This window comes from Gracilinanus agilis, chromosome 3 (assembly GCF_016433145.1).
Source record: "Gracilinanus agilis isolate LMUSP501 chromosome 3, AgileGrace, whole genome shotgun sequence".
Lineage (NCBI taxonomy): Eukaryota > Metazoa > Chordata > Mammalia > Didelphimorphia > Didelphidae > Gracilinanus > Gracilinanus agilis.
Genome location: NC_058132.1, coordinates 28,181,042 through 28,204,045, shown reverse-complemented (window position 1 = coordinate 28,204,045; position 23,004 = coordinate 28,181,042). Strand labels below are relative to the sequence as shown.

Here is a 23,004-nt window from a genome sequence, read left to right as displayed (position 1 = left end):
GTTCATAATTCTCTTTTCCCCATCTCATCCCTGTTCCCAGGAAACTGGAGATGCTGTAGAGGGTCTGGGAGCTCAGACATAGGGAAGAGGGATTGTTAAAACAAGCAAGACCATCAAATCCGGCCTCAGATACTTCCCAGCTGTGTGACCCTGGGCAAGTCACTTGACCCCCATTGCCCACCCTTACCACTCTTCCACCAAGGAGCCAATACACAGAATTAAGGGTTTAAAAACAAAAAACAAGCAAGACCAGTTCTGCTGCTCCCATATGGGTAGGATGGGCCTGAAATCCCCTTCTAGGAGCAGTTTAACCTGGCTAGAGCAAGCGAGCGAGATCCAGGAACCAGAAACTAACTGCCCTAATCTTCCTCTGCACCCCAACTTGGGGCAGACCTGACCTGTCCACCCTAGGGTCTGAGGACCTAGAAGAAATCTAGATCAAAAAGCTATAACCAGAGTTATGGGGTTGGATGGGGATGGGGAACAGACAGAGAGAGAGATAGAGAGGGAGACAGAGAGACAGAGAGGTGTGTGTGGGTGTGTAGGTGTGAAATAGTGGGGGAGATATACTTTTACTCCACAGACCACCGATGGAAAAAATCACTGGGCCCACATCTGCAAAGCTGTACTTGGTCAAGACCCTCCAGGGATTTAGAGTTTCCAAGTCCAAACACTTCATTTCTCAGAGGAGGAAATTGAATATCACAGAGATTGTCCAGAGACATCCAGCTAATGTCAGAGGCAAGATATAAACTCTGGTCTTCCTGACTTCAAGCCCAGCAGCCCTGTGAGGTTAGCCACAAATCTGGGTTATGTTAGTCCCAGGTATGTACCTTGTTTCACCAGCCTCCCCAAGGATGCCAGCAGGTCAGAGTGCAAGGTAAAGCCAGAGAGCTTCATGTGTGTTCTGCCTCCCTTCTGGGGACACACATACATCCATGTGTGTGTGTGTGTGTGTGTGTGTGTGTGTGTGTGTGTGTAGGGGGGTTAGCATACATACTTAGCTTTCAAAGTGTTCCAGTCAACCCACCTTTCCCTACCCAACCTCTCTGGAGAAACTTGGTATCTTGTAAGTAAGCTTCAGGTCTAATCCAAAGATGGCTCACACACGGTAGGATGAGCCTGAGGCAGGGAATTCCATCCACTTCAAATCAACTCTAATCAACAAGCATTTGTGATCTATGCTGGGCACTGTGCCAGGTGCTGAGGATACAAGGCAAAAACCGAGCAGTTCATGCCTTCAGGGAGTTTATATTCTACTAGAGGAAAATGATCAATGTAGACAAAGTCAATGGCAAGTAATTTTAGATATGGAAGCTAACTGGAGAAATGAGCTCTTGTTGATGATTTTTTTGAAGGGAGCTCAAGCTTCAAAGACATAGAAGTGAAGGGAAAAAAGAGGAAAGGAGAGGAGAGGAGAGGAGAGGAGAAGAAAAGGAAGGTCAGAACCCTAATTGAGGACTATAAAGCCTGGGAAACTGCCAGGACCCGGATATAGGGTGTTGATATTGTTGGCAGAAATCAAAGGAGTCTTGTGTTGGGGAAGAGGGCGTAGTGCCAGCAGGTAAACAGGACCCAGTACCCACCTTCGGCCTCCCTCTCTCCTCAATCCAGGATCCACCCAGGCCCCATTTGATAACATGGCCTCCTGGCATCTTGTCCTCCACTTCCCAGCTGTCTTCCTCAGGCTCCTAAGTATCCAGACTCTTAACTCCCCTACCTTCTCAACCCTAACTCCTCTCTACCTCATCCTTCCTAGGACCAAGGTATATGGCTTGCCCCCTCCTTCAATCCTTTCCTCTTTCCGCCTCTTCCCTAAAATGGCCCCTCCTACCTCCAGACTCAGCTCCTACCTAGAGTTTCATCTCCATCCCAGGATTTTCCCTCACCACACCCTGCCCCTTGGCTCTGCATTTTCTTCCAGGAAGCTGGCCCTTTCTCTGGAACAGCTGACTCAAGGTGTGGTCACAGAGCTCCATTATAAAACCCAATCCATGGAGTTGTTAGGAAGCTCCTGGGACCTGCAGGTGAGACTGTCCTGTGCCATATTGGACCCCTGCCTTGTGCTCTCCTTTAGGGAGGCAAATAACCCATTCTCCAATCCTCCTCTCCCTCTATGGGTCAAAAGCATCTATTCCCTGGTCCTGCTGGGGAATCCGGCATCCCATTCTCCAATTCTCTTTTCCCTCTTAGGCATCTCCTGACCCCACTGCGGACCCCGATCTAGCACTCCCCTCACCCAATTCTGCCTCCATCCTTCCTGCCCCAGGGATTAGACTCATCTTGGCAACTATAGGTCTGGCTCTCCAGAGAGCTTTCTCTGGAGTAGCAATGGTCCCTACTGAAATTATTATTCATATAAATGGCAATCATTCGTCCTTACAGAAATGGGTGCCCAGGGGAACTGGTGGGCGTTCTGGGCTGGAGTCAGCCTCTTGCTGGGTGAGTATGAACCTGAACTCTTGGGAATAGCCTATGTATGCTGGGGCATACCTGCTGGCTGGCTGTCCATCCTCAATTCTTGTCTGTCTAGAATCTCTGCTGGCTCTTTTCAAGGGTGCCTGGTTAAGAGACGCCCACTCCCCTTTCTCTCTTCTCCTTTCTTCCATGGAATACTACTCTGCTTGTACCTGGTCTCTGCTGGAGGAAGTGGTTCTTCTAGCTATGTTTTGGGGGAAACTGAGGTATCATGGATCGATTTCTATTCAATAAGATTTCAGGAATCACGAGATTGCAAAAGGAAGAGGCAAGGAGAGAGAGCATTTCAGAGAGAATGTCATGAACTGGGAATGTGAGATAGGAGTTATATGTGAGCTGCCTGAAAAGGAGGGCTGGAGTCAGTTTGCCAAAGAGATGAATTGGGGAAGCCCTGGAGCTTCCCGAGTGGAGGAGTGCTGTGATTAGACCCGGCCTTTAGAAACATCGGATTTGCAGCATTTTGAATGGAGGATGGCTCTGAGAAGGGAGAGGCTGGTTTACAGGAAGATCAGTTAGGAGACTATTGCTTTAGTGTTGGTGAGAGGTGAGGATCTGAACTGGGTTGGTGGACACATGAATGGAGAGAAGAAAAGATTGTGGAGATGGCATCTAGGTGGTTCAGTGGATAGAAAGCCAGGACTGAAGTTGGGAGGTCCTGGGTTCAAATCAAGCCTCAGACACTTCCTAGCTGTGTGATCTTGGGCAAGTCCCTTAACCCCCATTGCCTAGCCTTTACTGCTCTTCTGCCTTGGAAAAGGTACTTAGTATTGATTCTAAGATAGAAATGGAAAGAGAGAGACAGGATTGGGGGGGGGGGGGAGAGAGAAAGACAGAGGGGAGTGGGGGGGGAGGTAGAGGTCCTTGGTTAACCTTGGAGAGAACCATTTCAGACAAGTGATGAGGCTAGGCATGACTGCAAAGGACTGAGAAGTGAAGGGCAGAAACTGAGGCAAAGAATGTGGACAGCTTTCCTTGGGTGTCCGGCTGCCAAAGTCAGGGGAGAGATACAGGCTGACAATTTGAGGGGATAGTAGGATCTAGTGAAAGGTTGTTGTTTAGTTTTGTTTTTGAGAAGTGGGGGCATGTTCATAAACAGGAGAGAAGGAACCACCAAATAAGGAAAGATAAAAATGAAGGCTAATCAAAGGGGCAAGCTCCCAGAGGAGGCAACAATGACCAAGGGACAAGTAGAAGGCTTGGCCCAGGCAAGAAGAGTGGGGGACCAAAAATGGGGGATGTTTTGATGCTGCCAATACATTCAGAGTAGGGAAGGGTTCAAATTCTAGTGTTTTCTTTTATTTTTTTTTAAATCCTTACCTTCCATCTTAGTATCAATTCTAAGAAGAGTGTCAAGAGTTAGGTAATTGGGGGCAAGTGACTTGCCCACAGCTTAGGAAGCATCTGAGGCCAAATTTGAATCCAGATCTTCCCAACTCCAGGCCTGGCACTCTACCTATGCTACCTGGCTGCCCCAAATTCTAGTGTTTTCTGTTAGAAAAGCACCTACTGTGTGTGCAAGGCAGAGAAGCAGTAGGTACCATGATCACCTCTGAGTCACAAAGTCCTGGGTTCAAGGTACAGCTTCTGACAGACATCGCCATGCCATCCTGAGCGAGTCTCCTGACTGCCCAAAGCCCAAGGCAACTTTCTAAAACTCTACCTTGTAGAATAGTTGCTGCTCTGTATTGGACTTTTGTCACTGGCAGTCCCCGGCTCAAATAAAATCATGGCTCTGCACAGACACGATCACACGCTCCCCCCAGGGAGAAGCCATAAAAAATAATGCCAGGTGCAGTGAGGGCTCTGACAACACACAGACAAACAACAAACAAACAAAGAGGCTTTGCACTCAAAGATCTGTTCTGTCGTCTCAGAGCAGGGGCACTAAGATTAAGGAGAGAGGGCAAAGGAAAGGCAAGAAGCAGAAGAGTCGGTCATTAACGTATTTATTAAGGATCTTCTGTGTGCCAGGCATTCTGAGAAGTGCTGAATATACAAAGAAAAGCAAAAGAGAATGGCGGGGCATCCAGGTGGCTCAGTGGTTATGTAGTGACTTCAGACACGTCCAGGCTGTGTGACCCTGGGCAAGTCATTTCACCCCCATTGCCTAACCCTTACTACTCTTATGCCTTAGAACCAATATACAGTATTGATTCTAAGATGGAAGAAAAGGGTTTTTTTAAAAAAAAGGAAGATAAGAGTTACTGGATCGGAGGTTAGGTACACAGAAGGGTGTAAAGACTGAGCAGACTGGAATGGTAGGAGGAGGTCAAGTCCCGAAGGGCTTTGAAAACCAGAGCATTTTGTATCGAGTCTTGGAGTCAATAGGGATCCATTGGGGTTTCATGAATGTGAGCAGGAAGGAGGAGAGTGATGTGATCAGCCTGTCCCTTGGGAAGGTCGCTCTGGTGGCTGAATAGAGGACTGCTGGGATAGAAAGCATAGGAAGTTGGCCATCACTCCCTCTGCAGTTTATGATAGAAAAGGAGAGGAAAGCTGTGCACATTCCCAACATGCAATCTAGATTGTATTTTAATTTTTTACATTTTTAAAATTAAATTTCTGTTGATATCACTTATTTTCCCTGATATATCCTTTCAACCAGAAAACCACCCCCTGTGAGACAGAATAAAAAAGATGGAGAAAAAAACCAGTTTGGCAAAAGGGATATTTTAGCTAAGTCAGTTAACGCCATTCTCATCGCTTACCATCCTAGATTTTTAAAAGAGTAGATTGAGTTCAGAACAAGGATAGGTTCTATGGACCAAAATTCCATTGGGGATGTCTACTAGGAAGAGACGGGAAACTCTCAAGAATGAAATTCTGAAGACACAAAAGGATGGCAATCCATGAAGAGAACATGAGTTGTCTGAAGAAAACGATGTGGCTGTACAAGGAACTGACCAACTAACAGATTTTTTGGAAAGGGGCAGCTAGTTCTCTCAGTGGATGGAGAGCCAGGCCTAGAGACAGGAGTTCCTGGGTTCAAATCTAGCCTCAGACAGTTCCTAGCCGAATGACTCTGGTCAAGTCACTTAATCCTGCTAGCCCTTACCTCTCTTCTGCCTTAGAACTGATACATAGTACTGATTCTAAGACAAATCACGTACCCATATAAACAAGGGATACATTATATGTTTTTCTTTGGGTGCCATTGTTTTATTTATTTATTTGTATTTGTTTAGATGTTAAAATTTTTTTCTACAGTTTCATGATTCATGTTTTCTCCCTCACCCCTCCCGGAGTTGACAAGCAATTCCACTGGGTTATACATATTATCACTGGAACCTATTTTCATATTATTCATTTTTGTAAGAGAGTAATCTTTTAAAACCCAAACCCCAAATCACATACCCATATAAACAAGTGATAAATCATATGTTTTCTTCTGCATTTCTATTCCCACAGTCCTTTCCCTAGATGTGGATAGCATTCTTTCTTGTAAGTCCCAGAGAATTACCCCGGATCATTACATTGCTATTAGTAGCAAAGTCAATGACATTTGATCATTCCACAATGTTACAGTCTCTATGTATAATGTTCTCCTGGTTCTGCTTATTTCATTTCGCATCAGTTCATGGAGGTCTTTCCAGTTCTTATAGAAAACAAGAAATTGCACAAATAAGAAATTTCTTATCCAAATCAAATAGAATTTCTATATATAGAAACCTGTTTCTATATATAGAAATAATATAGAAATTATTATAAGAAATTAATTTCTTATAGAAATGTTCTTATGGAAAATCTTATAGAAAACTAGAGAATTCTGTAGTTTTAGAAAGACAATGACAAACTGGAGAGTGTCTGGGGAAGACAGCAAGGATGCAGAAGGGTCTCTGGTCCAAGGCATGTAAGAACTGATTGAAGGACCACTTAGAGTATAAGCTTCACATCTGGGACTGTTTCTGCTTTGGGTTTTTTTTTAAAATCCCCAACCTTGGCACAGTACTTGGCATACAGAGGGTGCTTAACTGATGCTTGTGGGACTCATTTTCATTTTCTCCTTTCCCACCTAGTTCTTGGCTGCCCTTGCTTATTTTATTTTATTTTTAATACTATCTTTTATTTAATTAATTTAGAACATTTTGCCATGGTTACAGGATTCATGTTCTTTCCCTCCCCTCCTCCCACCCCCTCCCATTGCCGATGCACAGTTTCACTGGGTTTTACATGTCATTGATCAAGACCTATTTCTATAGTATTGATATTTGCGCTAGGGTGCTCATTTTGAGTCAATATTCCTAATTATATCCCTATCCTCCCATGTGATCATCAGCTGCCCTTGTTTAATCTCACCCTTCTTGTTTCTTCCTTAGCCTCTTGTCCCCAGGCCCCACCTCCCCAAATTCTGTCCCCTGCCCCACTCCCCCCTCTGTCTCCTCAATGTCTCTTCCTGTCCCAGGGTCTCCTCTCAGCCTCTCCCTGACCCCCAGCTGCCACTTTCCCCCTTTTCTCTCTTTCCAGTCCCCGTGCCCACCACAGAGGCATCTTGTGGCGGGACCACCTGTGGGCCCCGGCAGCGCTGCCAGGTGGCGGATGGGAAGCCAGTGTGCATGGAAGCCTCGACAGCCACGTGCTGGGCCCAGGGGGACCCCCACTACACCACCTTTGACGGGCGTCGCTATGATTTCATGGGCACGTGCTCCTATACCATGTCTGAGTACTGTGGCTTTGATGAGACCCTGCCTGCCTTCAGCGTGGAGGCCAAGAATGAACATCGCAACAGCAAGAAGGTGTCCTATGTGGGCTCCGTCACTGTCAGTGCCTACAGCCAGATCGTCACTTTGGCTCGAGGGGAGCGCGGCTTTGCCCGGGTAAACTGAGCGCCTCGGGGATTGGGCGTGGGAAGGGCTGCTCAGGGTCCCAGACCAGATAGATTCTCTGACCCATCTGCGAGATCCTCCCATCGTTCAAGGGAAGAGAAGGAGAAGGGTCCCAGATTCAGAGGAAGGGATTTCAGAGGCCTCTCTCATTTTACAGAAGGGGAAACTGAGGCCAGAGAATTTTCCCAAATTCACCCAGAGCTGGATTCTCTGGTTCCAAACTCTTCTCACTTTTACACATAGGCACAATAAGCCTGCACCTAGGGACCCTCTGGTCTATGTCCACAGGCAAGGTCCTTTCCCTTGGGGGAAGCCCCTGGACATCCTTGCCCTCAGTGTACAAACATGGGTTCAGAATTCCTGAGGGGATCTATTTCAAGGAAAGGGGCAGAGCTATCCTGGGGAGCTTCCTGGAGGAGGGGAGCTTTGAGATGGGCTTTGAATGTGAGGAGAGGTGTTGAAGGTGTCCATGGAGTTGATCAACGTCTGTCTCCCTCCACAGATCAATAACCAGAAGTCTCGGCTGCCAGTGTCCCTGCATGACGGGCGGCTGAAGGTGTTCCAGAGTGGGTGTCAGGGAGTGATAGAGATGGACTTTGGGCTTCGAGTCACCTACAACTGGGACTGCCAGCTTAGTGTGACCCTGCCCTCTCGCTTCCAAAATGAGGTCTGTGGTCTCTGCGGGAACTACAACGGGGACCCCTCGGATGACTTCCTCACCCCAGACGAGACTCAGGCTGCCAACGCTGTGGAGTTTGGCCAGAGCTGGAAGCTCGATGATGGTGACCAGTTCTGCTCCAATGACTGTCAGGGGGGCTGTCCTTCCTGCACCCCTGGCCAGACCCAGCACTATGAAGGTGACAGGGTCTGTGGCATGCTGAGCCTGGCAGGAGGCCCCTTTGCCCAGTGTCACGCCATCCTGGACCCCCAGGCCTTCGTAAAAGACTGTGTTTATGACCTGTGTGCCACTAATGGTGACCGGCCCAGCCTATGCCGTGCCCTGGATTCCTATGCCTCAGCCTGTAGGGAGCTGGGGGTCTCTATCGAGGACTGGAGGACACCTGCTGGCTGTCGTGAGTGTCTGGGGGACCGGGGAGTCTAGGGGAACAGAGGAGAGACCACCTGAGGGGCTGGGGAAGGCAACGGAAGACAGGGAAGGTCTAGAGATTGATGGTGAGATCCCTGCAGGGTGAGCACCTCCAGGCAGTCCAATAAATTCTGTCCAGCTTTCTGCTGTCTATATGCCCATGTCCCAGCTTGGTTCTCCACCTCCCTAGGAGTGACCCATGGTGCTTAGGACCATAGCTTGGCTCAGCAAGGTAATTGGGGGGGGGGGACTATTACCTAACCCTGACCCCAGCTCCAATCTGGGCTGGCCCAGCGGGAAGGGAACAAGCATTTAGTAAGTGCCAGGCACTTATGCTGGGGACATTGAATGGGTTTTCCCATTGATGGGACCTGGGGCAGCTGGGCTGACACCCTCCCTGTCTTCTCTTGGCAGCAATGACCTGCCCTGCCAACAGCCTCTATTCCCCCTGTGCCAGTGCCTGTCCTGCCTCCTGTTTCGAATCTTCAGGCCCCTCAGACTGTGCTTCCCGGCCATGTGTGGAGGGCTGTGTGTGCAAGAAGGGCTACGTGCTGAGTGGGGACGCGTGTGTGCCCACCTCAGAATGCGGCTGTCAGTACCAGGGCCGAGTGCTGGCCCCCGGGGAGGAGGTCTGGGGAGACAACTTGTGCAAGCAGCGCTGTGTGTGTGATGGGAAGACCCAGCAGGTGCAATGCAAAGACACGGGGGGCTGTCCTGCTGGGGAGTACTGCCGGGTGCAGGACGGGCTCCAGGGATGTTACCCAAACCGCTTTGGCACGTGCCAGGCCTCTGGGGATCCCCACTACACCAGCTTTGATGGGCGGCGCTTTGACTTCATGGGCACCTGCGTCTACCTGCTGGCGGGCTCCTGTGGCCAGAACTCAGCCTTGCCTGCCTTCAGGGTCCTGGTGGAGAATGAGAACCGGGGCAGCCAGGTGGTGTCCTACACCAGGGCTGTGCGAGTCCAGGCCCATGGAGTGGAGATTGCTGTCCGCAGGGAGCATCCTGGCAAGATTCTGGTGAGTGAGTGGAGGGGTTTAGCACGAGAGGTCAGCGTCCGTCTACACAAGGCACCGAGGATGTGAATGGTGGCCGAAGTGGGGAGGGTCATTGGCCAATGCAGAAAATGTTTGGACCTTGGAGGCAGGGGCTGTAGGAGAAAAAGCTCTGGTTCTGAAATCAGAGGTCCTGGGTTCAGATTCTAGCTCCAGCCCTCCGTGACTTCAGGCAAATCATTTAATCTGTCCTCTTCTAGAAAAGGTTGGGGTTGGACTGGGTGGACCCCAAGGGCCCCTCCAGTTCTAACGCCATGATCTGTGAACCTCAGGAATGAAGTGAGCCTGGGCAGGCAGGAATGGCCATGATCTGAGGTGGTTATGAAGTGCTCGGGCCAAGCTCTGGCTTTGGACACTCGGGGCTTGGGTTGGGTCTGGGCTATGGAATTTGCTCAGAAGTCTGCGACATTCCAAGTGGGACTTATTGATCAAATATCCTTTACGTGGCAGGCGCCCGCTGGGTGCTAGAGATTAAAAACAAGTTTCCGTCCCATTGGGGGAAATAACCCAAACATGGCTAAAAAGAAAGCCTGGAGTCCGAGTCTCTGACCTCACCGGCCTCGTGCCTCTTCCCTTGCATCTAGGTGGATGGGGTGTTGCGGTATCTGCCCTACCAAGCGGCCGGGGGCCAGGTTCAGGTTTACCAGAGCGGGTACGACGCCGTGATCCGCACCGACTTTGGCCTGACGGTCTCTTACGATTGGGATGCCCTAGTCAAAGCCAAGGCGCCGATCAGCTATGCCAACGCCCTGTGCGGCCTCTGTGGGAACTTCAATGAGGACCCTAAGGATGACTTCACCCTTCGGAACGGGACCCTCGCTGCCGATGCCTTGGCCTTTGGGCAGAACTGGCAGGAGGAAGCTCTACCAGGGTGTGGGGCTGTTACTCCCGGGGAATGCCCACAGCTGGATGCCCTGCTGGCCCAGCAGTTACAGAGCAAGAAGGAGTGTGGACTCCTGAAGGACCCAGAGGGACCCTTCCGGGACTGCCAGGCCAAGGTGGACCCTGAGGGCTACTTCCATGACTGTGTGTATGACAGATGCCTGCTGCCCGGCCAGCCCAGCGTGGGCTGCGATAACCTAGCCGCCTACGTAGCTGCCTGCCATGCTGCTGGGGCCACTGTCCACTCCTGGAGGAGTGACCAGTTCTGCCGTGAGTGAATAACTCTAGGGAGGGGGTCTTAGCTCCCCCTCGCCCTTGGGGACCCCTGGACAGGGAGAAAGGAAGGAGGGGGAATAGAGAGAATGGCCCCATTCTGGATTCCAAAGATCTGTGTTCAAATCCTGCCTCTGACATTTAGTACCTGTATGACCCTGGCCAAGTCATTATATCCTTCCCTGGCCCTCGGTTTCTGTAAAAAAAAGAAAATGGAGGGCTTTGGATCAGACGGCCTCAAGGGCTCTTCTAACAGTAGCCCTATGATCCTGGGCCCCCGGCTCTGGGCGAATGGGGGGACGACCACCACCACTCACACGCAGGGGAAATCCAAGTATCCGAGGACCAGGAGATCTAATCCAAGGGGATTTGGGGGGGGGGGGATGGGAGCCTCGGACCTTGGCTGACCCCGTCCTTCTTCCCACAGCTCTGAGCTGCCCCGCACACAGCCACTACGAGGCGTGCTCCCGAGGCTGCCCAGTGTCCTGTAATGATGTGTCCGTCCCCGGAGGCTGTGGCTCCGAGTGCCGGGAGGGCTGTGTGTGTGACAATGGCTTTGCTCTCAGCGGGGAAGACTGCGTCCCCCTGGACCAGTGCGGCTGCTTGTTCCAGGGTGTGTACTACAGCCTGGGCCAGTCCTTCTACCCAGGCCCCGGCTGCGACTCCCTCTGCAAATGTGGGGAGGGGGGCATCGTCTCCTGCTCGCCCTCCGCCTGCGGGCCCCACGAAGCCTGCCAGGTGGCCAACGGCGCCCTGGGCTGCGTGGTGGTGGGCTCGGCCACCTGCTCGGCGGCCGGGGACCCCCACTACACCACCTTCGACGGGCGGAAGTTCGACTACATGGGCACCTGCGTCTACACGCTGGTCCGTCCCTGCGGCTCGCACACCGGCCTGGAGGACTTTGAGGTCCTGGTGGAGAACGTGGCCTGGGGCAACGGGGCTGTCAGCGTCACGCGGGAAGTGACGGTCCGCGTGGCCGGTGCCACCTTGGTGCTCGAGCAAAACAAGTGGAAAGTCAAGGTGAGCCGGAGCGCTGAGCTCCCAGGGGAGCCCCGAGGGCTGGGCGCCCGCCCAAGGCCGGGCTCTGCCACCAGCAGTCTGCCTTCCTTCTGGGCCGTGGCCTGAGGCCCTGAGACCCTCTTCCCTCCCCCAGGTAGATGGCGTGGCCATGAACTTCCCCGTGGTCCTGGCTGGTGGCCTTGTCCGAGCCTACCAGCACGGGGCTGATGCTGTGATTGAAACCAGCTTCGGTCTGCGGGTGGCCTATGACCTGGTCTACCACGTCCGGGTCACCGTCCCCGGCAATTACCACGGCAAGCTCTGCGGCCTGTGTGGAAACTACAACGGGAAGCCTGAGGATGACTTCCAGAAACCCGATGGCCAGCTGGCCGGTAACGCCGCGGCCTTCGGAGACTCCTGGGAAGCGGCCGTTCCCGGCTCCCCCTGCCTCCCCGTCTGCAACCCCAGCTGCCCTGACGAGCCCCAGTGCAAGCCCGAGCTGGCCGAAACCTACGAGCAGGGGCACTACTGCGGCTTCCTCACCAGTGCCCAGGGCCCCCTGGCCGCCTGCCATGCCCTGGTCAGCCCCACTGGCTACTTCAAGGACTGCGTCTTTGACCTCTGCCTGGGCGGGGGCAGTGAGGACATCCTCTGTAACAGCATTCATGCCTATGTGTCCGCCTGTCAAGCCGCTGGGGGCACCGTCCAGCCTTGGAGGGATGACAAATTCTGTCGTGAGTGACCTGGGCAGGGAAGAGGATGAGCAAAGGGGGAGGCCAAGGGTTAGAGGTGGAGAACGGAGGGGCGCTGAGAGGCAAAAGGGAAACTGAGGAACCAAGTGGATGGTGAGAGAAGAGAGGCCGAGAGACAGAGAAGGAATGGCTGAGCTATAGGAAGAGAGACAGACTCAAGGGCTGGAGAGACTGAGGAATAGAAAAGAGGAAGCTGGAGGGACAGAGGGAGAAGCCACAGCCTTCCTTCTTTGGGGTCTTTGAGGCGGATTGGTGACGAGGTGGCCCAGGTGAAGCCAGGTTGGTATTTCCCTCTGCCCCCTCCATGGGACTGGTTGTCCCACATCTTGACTCTGATGTTTCCTTCCCTGTCCCCAGCCTTTAAGTGTCCCCCCAACAGTCACTATGAGCTGTGTGCGGACACGTGTTCCCTGGGCTGTGCGGCTCTGAGCGCACCCCCCAACTGTCCCGGCACGTGCTCAGAGGGCTGCCAGTGCAACGTAGGCTTCGTCTCAGATGGCCAGACTTGCATTCCTGTCCAGGACTGTGGCTGCTATGTGGATGGCAGATACTATGAGGTACGTCCCTCAGAGACCCTGGAGCCTGCCTCAGCCTCCCAGACCTCCTGGTCCTGCCAGCCCCTGCCCCAAGACAGCTGGCCCTCCACATCCTTCACCCTCCCCCAGCCAAGCTGGGGGCCCAGGAAGTCAGACGGGGAGGACCCTTGGCTTTCCCAGGGCACCTCTGACATCCCCATTCTTCCATCCTCCACAGCCCAACCAGTCTGTGTTACTCCACAACTGTACTCAGCAATGCACGTGCCACCCCGGGCAAGGGCTGCTGTGCCAGGACCACAAGTGTGGCACTGGCCAGGTGTGTGAGCCCTTGGAAGGCCTCCTGAGCTGTGTGACCAAAGGTGAGTCACCTCTGCCCTGGAGGGAAACCCCGAATTCATCAGGCTCCTGGGAGGGTCAGGGGCTGGGTTGGGGGTACTTGACTTAATGAGGGCTGGAGCCTGTGACCGGAGGGGTGGAAAAGCCTAAAGGGCTCAGACATCAGGGCATAGGAAAGGCTCAGGCTGGAGACCAGGGTCCCCATGGTGGTGGGGCCTGAATGGTTAAAGGAAATAGAAACTGGGAGACTCTGGAGGGAAAGCTGGGAGTTTAGGGGGCGGCCTAGGTCCCTATTCCCCTAATTCTCTTCTTCTCTCCTTTGCACCCCCAGATCCATGCCAGGGAGTGACCTGCCTGGAACAGGAGACATGCCAAGTACAAAATGGCCAGGGTGTCTGTGTCCCTAACTACCAGGGCACGTGCTGGCTGTGGGGTGACCCCCACTACCACTCCTTTGATGGCCGAGACTTCGACTTCCAGGGCACCTGCTCCTATGTCCTGGCAGCCTTGTGTGGGGGTCCCTCCAACCTCCCAGCCTTTACTGTCACCACCAAGAATGAGAACAGGGGAAACCCTTCTGTTTCCTATGTGCGACAGGTCACGGTCACTGTCCATGGTACCAACATATCTATCCACAAAGGAGAGATTGGCCAAGTGAGGGTAAGTGCCAGGCAGAGTTCAAGAAAGGCTTGCTTCCCCGAGCCCTGCTGGCTCCCTGAGCTGGGAGCAGGGCGGGGCAGAACATTGGGGAGAGGGGCTCCCCACATTGGAGCATGCAGTCAGTGGATCAGCTCAGAGATCAAGACTTTGTGCCCAGATGTAGTAGGTGGGTGGGAGCCTGGGCTTGGAAATACTTCTGATGCAGCCTATGGGTGTTCCCATGCATGGGCATGGTCCTCAGTTTCCCTATCTGTAAAATGAGGATAATAATAAAATAAGGCTCAAGTCAGAACCCTCTAGAAATGCCAGTTATTGTTAGTAGAGTTATCATAGACCCAGGATCATGTGTGGCTTTCCTTTGTGCTTCCATCTGAGGGAGGGAGCTAGATCCAAAGTAGAAGTGCCTGGAGTTGTAGAGACCTTAGAAAAATATCAGATCCAAGTCCCTCATTTTACAGATAGGGAAAATGAGGCTGAGAAGGTAGGATTTGAACTGTCTTCCTGACTTCAGGCCCGGTATTTTCTCACTGGCATGGCTGGCCTTGGGGTGGGGGAGTGGGGGTGTAGGCAGCTCTGATGTCCCATCTCCCCTCTACCCACTGCCCCCTAGGTGAATGGTGTGTTGACCACTCTGCCAGTGAGCACAGCTGGAGGGCGCCTCCTTGTGACCCAAGGCCCAGGCCAGGCCGTGCTGGACACCAACTTTGGCCTTCGTGTCACTTATGACTGGAATTGGAGAGTGGAGGTGACCCTGCCTAGCAGCTATCATGGAGCTGTGTGTGGACTCTGTGGAAACTTCGATGGCAACCCTGCCAACGACATGGCCTTTCCCAATGGAACCCAGGCATCCTCCATCCCCAGCTGGGGTGGCAGCTGGCGGGTTCCTGAGTGGGACCCTTTCTGCTGGGACGAGTGCCATGGGAACTGCCCGACCTGTGAGGAGGACAAAAAGGAGCACTACGGGGGCCCCGACTTCTGTGGGCCCTTGGCCCCCTCTGCCGGAGGTCCCTTCTCTGCCTGCCATGCCCACATCAAACCTGACAACTTCTTTACTGGCTGTGTCCTGGATGTCTGCCTTGGGGGAGGCTCTCAGGAAATCCTCTGCCAAGCCCTGGCCTCTTACGCAGCCGCCTGCCAGGCTGCTGGCATCACCATTGGGGACTGGAGGACCCAAGCTAAATGCCGTAAGTGTGAGGTGGAGGAACAATCCCCCTGGGGTCTGCAGCAGCCAGCCCTCTGACCCTCACTCTCCATGGGCGCCCAGCCTCTCTATCTCCAGTTCCAACGTTCTACCTCTGTGTGTGTGTGTGTGTTTCTCTGTCAGATTCTCTCTCTCCCTCCATCCCTCTCTCTCACTCTGTCTCTGTCTCCCTCCCTCCATCTCTCTCTCTCTCTCTCTCTCTCTCTGGCTCTGTGTGTGTGTCTCTCTCTGTCTCTCCCTCCCTCTTTTCTCTCTCCCTCCCTCCCTGCCTCTCTGGCTTTGTGTGTGTGTATCTCTCCTTCCATCTCTCTCCCTCCATTGTTCTCTCTCTCACACTCTCTCTCTCTCTCACTCTCTCTCTGGCTCTGTGTGTGTGTGTGTCTCCCTCCCTCCATCTATCTCTTACTCTCTGGCTCTGTATGTGTCTTTCTCTGTCTCTCTCTCTGTCTCTGTCTTTCTCTCCTTCCCTCTCTCTTTTCTCTCTCTCTCCCTCCCTCTCTCTCTGACTCTGTGTGTGTGTGTCTGTCTCTCTCTGTCTCGCCCCCCTTGTCTATGTGTCTCACCTAGTCTCTGCCCAGACTCCCCTACAATGCCATTTCTGCATCTCTTACAGCATACCCCTGTGGGGCAAACAGCCACTATGAGCTGTGTGGTCCAGCTTGTCCCCCCAGCTGTCCTGGTCCAAATCCTGCTCCACCATGTTCTGGAAACTGCTCAGAGGGATGCCAGTGCGACGAAGGCTTCATCCTGAGTGGTGGCGTCTGTGTGGCCCGTGAGGGTGGCTGTGGGTGCTGGGCAAATGGTACCTACCATGAGCCTGGCACTGAGTTCTGGTCTGATGCCAGTTGTACATCCTTATGCCGTTGTGACTCTGGGCAAGGCCAGCTGCTCTGCTCCCCAGCGAGCTGTGGGCCAGGCCTGGAGTGTGCCCTCCTGGACAATGGCCTCCGTGGCTGCCGCCCCCTCAGCAGCGCCGTGTGCCAGGCTTCTGGTGATCCCCATTATGTGAGCCTGGATGGAAGGTTCTTTGACTTCCAAGGTTCTTGTGAATATCTCCTCAGTGGTACCTGTGCTGACCCCAAGCCTGGGATGGAGGCCTTCTCTGTCACTGTGGCCAATGCCCACCGTGGGAACCAAGCAGTCACATACACCCGGGACGTCACACTGCACATCTATGGCCACAGCCTGGCCCTCAGCAGCTCCTTCCCCCGCAAGCTGAAGGTCAGTGCTAGGGTCTGTGATGCAGTAACCCAGATCTCTTAGGTTGACGAGCTAAATTTCCTTCAAACAATATTTGTCTTGGGTACTGTGCCAACTCCTGGGGACCCAAATAGATTTTTTAATTTAAAAAAAAAAAAAGAAAGAAAGGCTATCCTTGACCTCAAAGTGCTTACATTCTACCAAAGGGATTTAAAAAAAATTTGTCTTTGAATTTCCTTCCTGGAAAAACTCTCTCCTGAACCAGCTCAGCAGTCATTTCGTCTTAGAATTAAGCTACCGAGGGGGCAGCTAGGTGGCTCAGTGGATAGAGATCCAGGTCTAGAAATAAGAGGTTGTGGGTTCAAATTTGGCCTCAGACACTTTCTAGCTGTGTCACCCTGGACAAGTCACTTAAATCCCATTACCTAGCCCTTACTACTCTTCAGCTTTAGAACCAATACATACTATTGATTCTATGGCAAAAGGTAAGGGTTTAAAACCAAAAGTTCCCTAAGACACTGAGAGGTTTATGAACTCATCCATAGTGAGATGGCAGAGGGCCTACCACTGCCTCTCCATCAGGGGTTAGAAGGTGAGGAGCACACAATGTGCAAATAGAGGGTAATCAAAGGCAGAAAAGGGGGGGGGGTCAGGGAAGGTCCATAGCAAAGGTGCCCCTTGAATTGAGCCTTGAAGGAAGATAAATATTTTGAGAAATAGCAGATCAGGGGACGCGTCCCTGGAAAGGAACCCAACTTGTGTAAACACAAGGTGAGTCCTGGCAGCGGCACTAAGCCAGAATAAAGTTGGCAGGGAGGGGCGAGAAGTGAAATGGGTCGGAGAGGAAAGATGGAGACAGCCTGGGGAGGGCCTTGAATGTCGTGCTAAGGTTTTCTACTGGAGGCACCAAAGGTTGTTGGGATGTTGTTTTCATCTTTTCTGAGGAGGAGGTCAGTATGGTCAGCCTTGGCCTTAGGGAGATGGTTCAGGATCACTCCAGACCTCCTCCCAGGGCCCACCCTATAGAAGCTCTACCATGGCTCTATGCTGATCTCCCTTCTTCCTGCTCACACTCACCCTCTCACACTGACCCTCCTCCCAATGGCATCTCCAACTTGCTGACTCCTCTCCAAACACTGACCCCCAGAACACTAAATGTCCAAAACGTTACACTCTACCCTGGCCCAACATGGACCTCCCCACATGGGCCGCACCCATCCACGTGAGGTTGGCATGGCCACCCCTCACACTCTCTCCTTCCCTTGCTCCTAGGTGGATGATAAGCTGGTGGCCCTGCCTTTCCTGCTGGACACACGTCTCCAGGCATACCTCAGTGGCTCAGATGTAGTGGTGGAAACTGCCTTTGGCCTGACTCTGACCTTTGATGGGGATAGCTTGGTCCGCCTGAGGGTCCCCTCTCCATATGCAGGCACTTTATGTGGGCTCTGTGGGGACTATAACGGGGATCCTGCAAATGACCTCACGCCCAAGGATGGCCAGCCAGGCAATGACCCCGAGGCCTTTGGCCACAGCTGGAAAGTAGGAGGCAGTCCAGGATGCGGCACTTGTTCCCCCAGTGACTGCCCAGACACCTGCAGCGAAAAGGACCAGGCTCAGTTTGGGGGCCCCGAGGCATGTGGGGTGATCTCAGCTGCTCAAGGACCCCTTGCCTCTTGCCATGGCCTTGTGGATCCCACCCCCTTCTTCAAGAACTGCTTGCTGGATGCCTGCCAGGCCCAGGGCCATCCCAGCGGCCTCTGTCCAGCCTTGGCCGCATATGTGGCCGCCTGCCAGGCTGCTGGTGCCCAACTGGACGAATGGAGACGACCAGACTTCTGCCGTAAGAGGCCATTCCTGCCACCCAAGCTCTTTAATTCCCCACCCTCTTCTCTGGACACTCCCCATGAACCCCCCCTTTTCCTTCTCTGCCATTCTCTTTTGCCCCAGACTTTCTTGACCTTCATGTCTGCTCCTGTCCCTCCTAACTCTATTCACTCTTCTCCAGTCACTCACGCCCCTCTGCTCCCTTCCCTCTCCCTCTCCCTCTCTCTACTCCTTCCTACCTCTTCTCTCTTTTCTTCCCCTCCTCTGACTCTCTCCTTTCCTCCCCACAGCCTTTTCCTGCCCTGCCAACAGTCACTACGAGCTCTGCGGTGACTCGTGCCCCCGGAGCTGCCCAGACCTCTCAGCTCCCGAAGGCTGTGTCTCCATGTGCCGCGAGGGCTGTGTGTGCGATGCTGGCTTCGTCCTCAGCGGGGACACCTGTGTCCCTGTGGGCCAGTGTGGCTGCCTCCATGATGGTCACTATTACCCCTTGGGAGAGACCTTCTTCCCTGGGTCTGACTGTGAGCATCGCTGCGAGTGTGGCCCTGGCGGAGTGGTCACCTGCCACCAGGGCTCTCCCTGCGGTCCCTACGAGGAGTGCCGCCTGGAAGCTGGGGTCCAGGCCTGCCACCCCACAGGCTGTGGCCGCTGTGTAGTGTCCAGCAGCATTCACTATGTGACCTTTGACGGCAGAGTCTTTGACTTCCATGGCTCCTGTTCCTATGTGCTCACCCGAGTGTGCCAGCCACTGCCTGGCTATGAGGACTTTGCCATCATCCTAGAGAAGGATGCCAATGGAGACCTGGAACGCCTGCTGGTGACCGTGGGTGACCAGACCGTGGGCCTGGGCCGAGGCCTGAAGGTGAGGTACCCACAGGGACACAGGGTGCTGGGGCAGGGTGTGGTAGAGAAAGGGGAGAAGAGCTTGGGGTCCTCCTTCACCCAGCTGAGGAGAGAACTCAGGACACAAGTTATGCATGAATCTTCAGAGAGAACAGATGGACAGGAATAGGCAGGGCTCTTTGTGGCCTGAAAAGATACTAGTATGCAATATAGACTGAAAATAGCACTGGCCTAGCAGTCCAGAACCCTGGCCCCGTGCCCTGTGTGTGCCTGGTGACACTGGGACAGTAGGTAACCCCTTCATTCCCTCCTCTCCCCCAGGAGGGGATCAGACTAGAACTTTCCCCGTTTTAAAACGCTGAGTCTATGACTCAGTTTCACAGAGTTAGATCTGGAGGAGACCCCAGAAACCAATTAGTCTGGTCCCTTCATTTTATAGTTGGGGATACTGAGGCCCACGGCGGTTCCCCCTGAGTGAATATCAGTGACCTCATATTAATAGCAGATCAAACCTGGCTCTTCTGGACTCCCCAGCTCCGTAGTTTATATACACGGGATTGTCTGGGAAGGGTTCAAGAGCAGAGCTGATGGTGCCTCTCTATGGATCTGTAGATCACTGTGAATGGGGAGCTGGTGGCCCTGCCTGTGACTGCTGGGTCTGTGAGGCTGACCCCAGAGGGCCGGAACGTGATCCTGCAGACGACCCAGGGTCTGCGCATCCTTTTTGATGGTGATGCCCATGTGCTGTTGTCGGTGCCCAGTCCCTACCACAATCACCTCTGCGGTCTCTGTGGCAACTATAATGGCAATTGGAATGATGACTTCCACCTGCCAGATGGCACAGTGACCTCAAACGTAGACACCTTCGGGGCAGCCTGGCGTGTGCCAGGCTACCCCGGGGACCGGCCCTGCGGGGAAGGAGAGGGGGCAGGTTGCTGCCCTGTGTGCTCTGCGGAGCAGACAGCCCCCTATGAGAGTGCTGAGGCCTGTGGGCGGCTCCAAGACCCCCAGGGCCCCTTTGCTCCCTGCCATGCAGTGCTGAGCCCCTCTGAGTATTTCCGCCAGTGTGTTTATGACCTGTGTGCCAACCGAGGAAATTCCAGCTCCTTGTGCCGCAGCCTGGGCACCTATACAGCGGACTGCCAGGCTGCCGGGGTCACTCTGAAGCCTTGGAGGAACAGTGACTTCTGTCGTAAGTAACCACAGACAGGGGTCTGGGGCAGGATGGGAGGAGCGTATGGACTCCAGGCAGGGTCCTTGGCAAGGCAGGGTCCAGGGTACCCAAAGAAGTAGCTCTTCTCCTTCTGGGGGTAATGATGGGTTGCTGTGCCCTCTTATGAAACGGAAAGCAAGGTCATAAGCATGAAATTGGGCTGTTTAATAGGCATCAGCATGTGATGGGACAGTCAAAAAAAGCAACTGGGATCTTGGGCTGCTGAGAATCCCATATTTACATGGGGTCCACAGGGAGCAGGAGGAGAACCCGGGCCCTTAAAGCCCTCCCCTGTCCCCATGCTTCTCTCCTTCAGCACTCAGCTGCCCAGCTCACAGCCACTACTCGGTCTGCATTCATGGGTGTGAGGCCTCCTGCTCTGGGCTCTCCGGCCTCGGGTTCTGCACCATCCGCTGCTTTGAGGGCTGTGCTTGTGACCAAGGATTCCTGCTGTCCCAGGGAGTCTGTGTTCCTATCCAGAACTGTGGCTGCGTCCTCCAGGGGAGCTACCTCCCGGTAAGGCTTATGATGCCTAGGCCCTGGGGAGGGGCACAAGACATCTAGGGTGAATGCCCATGGACTTGGGAGCCTTTGATGGTTAGTCTGAGTCCCTTGTCCATCTGTTGCCAGGGCAACTCATCCTTGGTGTCTTCGGACTGCTCTCAACGGTGCACCTGTGCCATTGGGGGCAAACTGAACTGTGAAGCCATGAGCTGCCCCACAGGCAGTGTGTGCCAAGTCCAGGGAGGATCCAGGGGCTGCAAGGGCCCCATTGGCGTCTGCTCTCTCTCCGCTAACCTCAACACCTTTGATGGACTGAAGACACCAGCTGGCTCTTCTGGCATCTTTGAGCTCTCAAACCTCTGCTCCAAGAACCCCACAAATGACTTCTGGTTCCGTGTGTTGGCTGACTTCCAGCCTTGCCTCAATGGCTCCAAGCATGTGAGCCAGGCCCATGTCTTCTTCCAGGACGGTCTGGTTACTCTGACATTAACTAGTGGAGTTTGGGTGAGGCCACTGAGGGGGTCTGCTTTCATGTTCTGGGCAATACTGTCTCTAGAGTATTCTCTCTTCATTTTCCTGTGTCTCCTGCTCCCTCATGTCTTTCCTGTCTCTCTTTGTCTCTCCTATTTACCTATCCTTCCACATTTCCCTCTTTGTTTTTTTCTCTTTTTGTCTAGATTTTTAGGGGGTTTTCCCCCACTGTCTCTAGTCCTGTGTCTACATAATAGTAGCTAGCCTTATATATCAAATTTTAATTTTCCTTCACAAATAATTATTTCATTTGATTCTCAGAGCAACCCTGTAAAGTAGGTGTTGTTATTATCCCCAATTTATGGATGAGAAAACAGGCAAATAGAGGTTAAGTGACTTGCCAAGTAAGAGACTGAGAAAGGATTTGAACTCTGGTCTTCCTGAATCCAAGCACAAGGTTCTATACACTACAGCACTGCCTAGCTGCCTATTTGTCACCTGCATTGGTTTCCTCACCTGTAAAATGAGGGGATTGGACCAAATGGGCCTGAGATCCCTTCCAGCTCTAAGTATATATTTAAACCAAAGTCACTCTGCTGCATATCCACGTCTCTGTCAGTGTCTCCATGTCTTTGTTTATCAGGCTTCATTTCTCTAGTTCTATGTCTCTCTGCCTCAGTTTCTCAGACTCTCCATTTTCTCTCACCTCTGGCCCTCAGGTGAATGGACAACAGGTGACCCTTCCAACTAAGGTGCTCACATCTGTGTCTGTGCATAAGTCTGCTGATGGATCCTTCCAAGTGCGTCAGGATGGAGGAATACATGTACAGCTCAGCCCAACTGGGGAGCTGAGCGTGATAGTTGATGAGGCCCATGCTGGGAAGTTGTGTGGTGCCTGTGGAAACTTTGATGGGGACCAGACCAATGACGTGAAGGACCCCACAGGGAAGACAGCCCTGGATGGCTGGAGAGCTAAGGACTTCTCCCCATGGTAAGGAGTTTAGATGCTGGGTTCCCTAAGGATCAATGACTAGAAACCAGGAAAGAACTGAGATTGGGGGTCCTGGGAAAGCCTAGGAAGAAAGTAGGCTTTGCTTTGGTGACTGGGGGATGGTATTGAACAAGTATCTTTCTTCCAGTTTTGCCTGAATCATGGACCTCCCTGCATCATTGTGAAGCATATCAGCATCCATGGAATACCAGCATACTCCTAAGATGGTTATTGTGCCTGGAAGCTGAGGGAAGAATTTGGGACAACAGACCCCCCTTCTCCCAGTTAGTCAATAAGACCATTTCTGAGAAATGTTAATAAACCTCGGAATACAGTTTGGAACAAGCCCATGTGTCCATGTGCATTTCCTCTACCTCAAGGCTTAACAAGCTTAGAGGTAATATATGTCTGCCTTAATCTCTGTCTCCATACCTCATCTTGTAATCCTTACCCAGGGCTAGGGAAACTACAGGGGGAGAAACTATCTAAACAAACTCCCAGAGGACACCTTATCCTATGGCCCAGTTGCCTTCTGGGGTCTGTTTTTCTTCTCACCTGCCTTGGAGGAGAGGAAGACACTCTGGGAGACTGAACCATACCCACTTCTATATTTCCTCTCACTCAGCTGATTTGCGCCAGTAGCTGTGGTTCTTAGTTACAACTCTGCTTTCATCATGTCCCAGAAATCAACAATCCTTCATAGCAAAAAGGTTTCCCACTCCCATATTGTAGCTAGACAGGCACACTCATACCCTGTTAGTGGAGCTGTGATTTGGTCCAAGCTATCAGTCAACAAGCATTCAGCACTTACTTTGTGCCAGGCACTGTGTTAAGGACTAGGGTTATAAAATAAGGCAAAAACAGGAGTGGAAAACA

The 23,004-nt window shown here is 52.8% G+C and overlaps 1 protein-coding gene across 1 annotated transcript; it reads left to right on the top strand.

Annotated features, from left to right (window-relative positions):
- The first annotated feature begins 2,387 nt into the window (after nucleotides 1-2,387).
- Nucleotides 2,388-22,386, top strand: LOC123240895 (Fc fragment of IgG binding protein). Its single transcript, XM_044668607.1, has 19 exons — nucleotides 2,388-2,442; nucleotides 6,943-7,292; nucleotides 7,804-8,374; nucleotides 8,803-9,407; nucleotides 10,028-10,595; nucleotides 11,026-11,618; nucleotides 11,752-12,331; nucleotides 12,707-12,906; nucleotides 13,103-13,244; nucleotides 13,553-13,881; nucleotides 14,492-15,065; nucleotides 15,696-16,303; nucleotides 17,555-18,122; nucleotides 18,397-18,968; nucleotides 19,562-20,141; nucleotides 20,479-20,678; nucleotides 20,793-21,170; nucleotides 21,857-22,128; nucleotides 22,277-22,386. The coding sequence occupies exons 1-19, from the start codon at nucleotides 2,388-2,390 to the stop codon at nucleotides 22,284-22,286; spliced, it is 7,755 nt and encodes a 2,584-aa protein (XP_044524542.1). The 3' UTR covers nucleotides 22,287-22,386.
- Nucleotides 22,387-23,004: the final 618 nt, after the last annotated feature.

What these genes read in the sequence shown, in the direction of transcription:
- LOC123240895 (XM_044668607.1), top strand. Translation starts at nt 2,388, where the DNA reads ATGGGTGCCCAGGGGAACTGGTGGGCGTTCTGGGCTGGAGTCAGCCTC. An exon ending in GAGGACCCAAGCTAAATGCC is followed by an intron (nt 15,066 to 15,695) that starts GTAAGTGTGAGG and finishes CATCTCTTACAG; the next exon opens with CATACCCCTGTGGGGCAAAC. An exon ending in TCCAGGGGAGCTACCTCCCG is followed by an intron (nt 20,679 to 20,792) that starts GTAAGGCTTATG and finishes ATCTGTTGCCAG; the next exon opens with GGCAACTCATCCTTGGTGTC.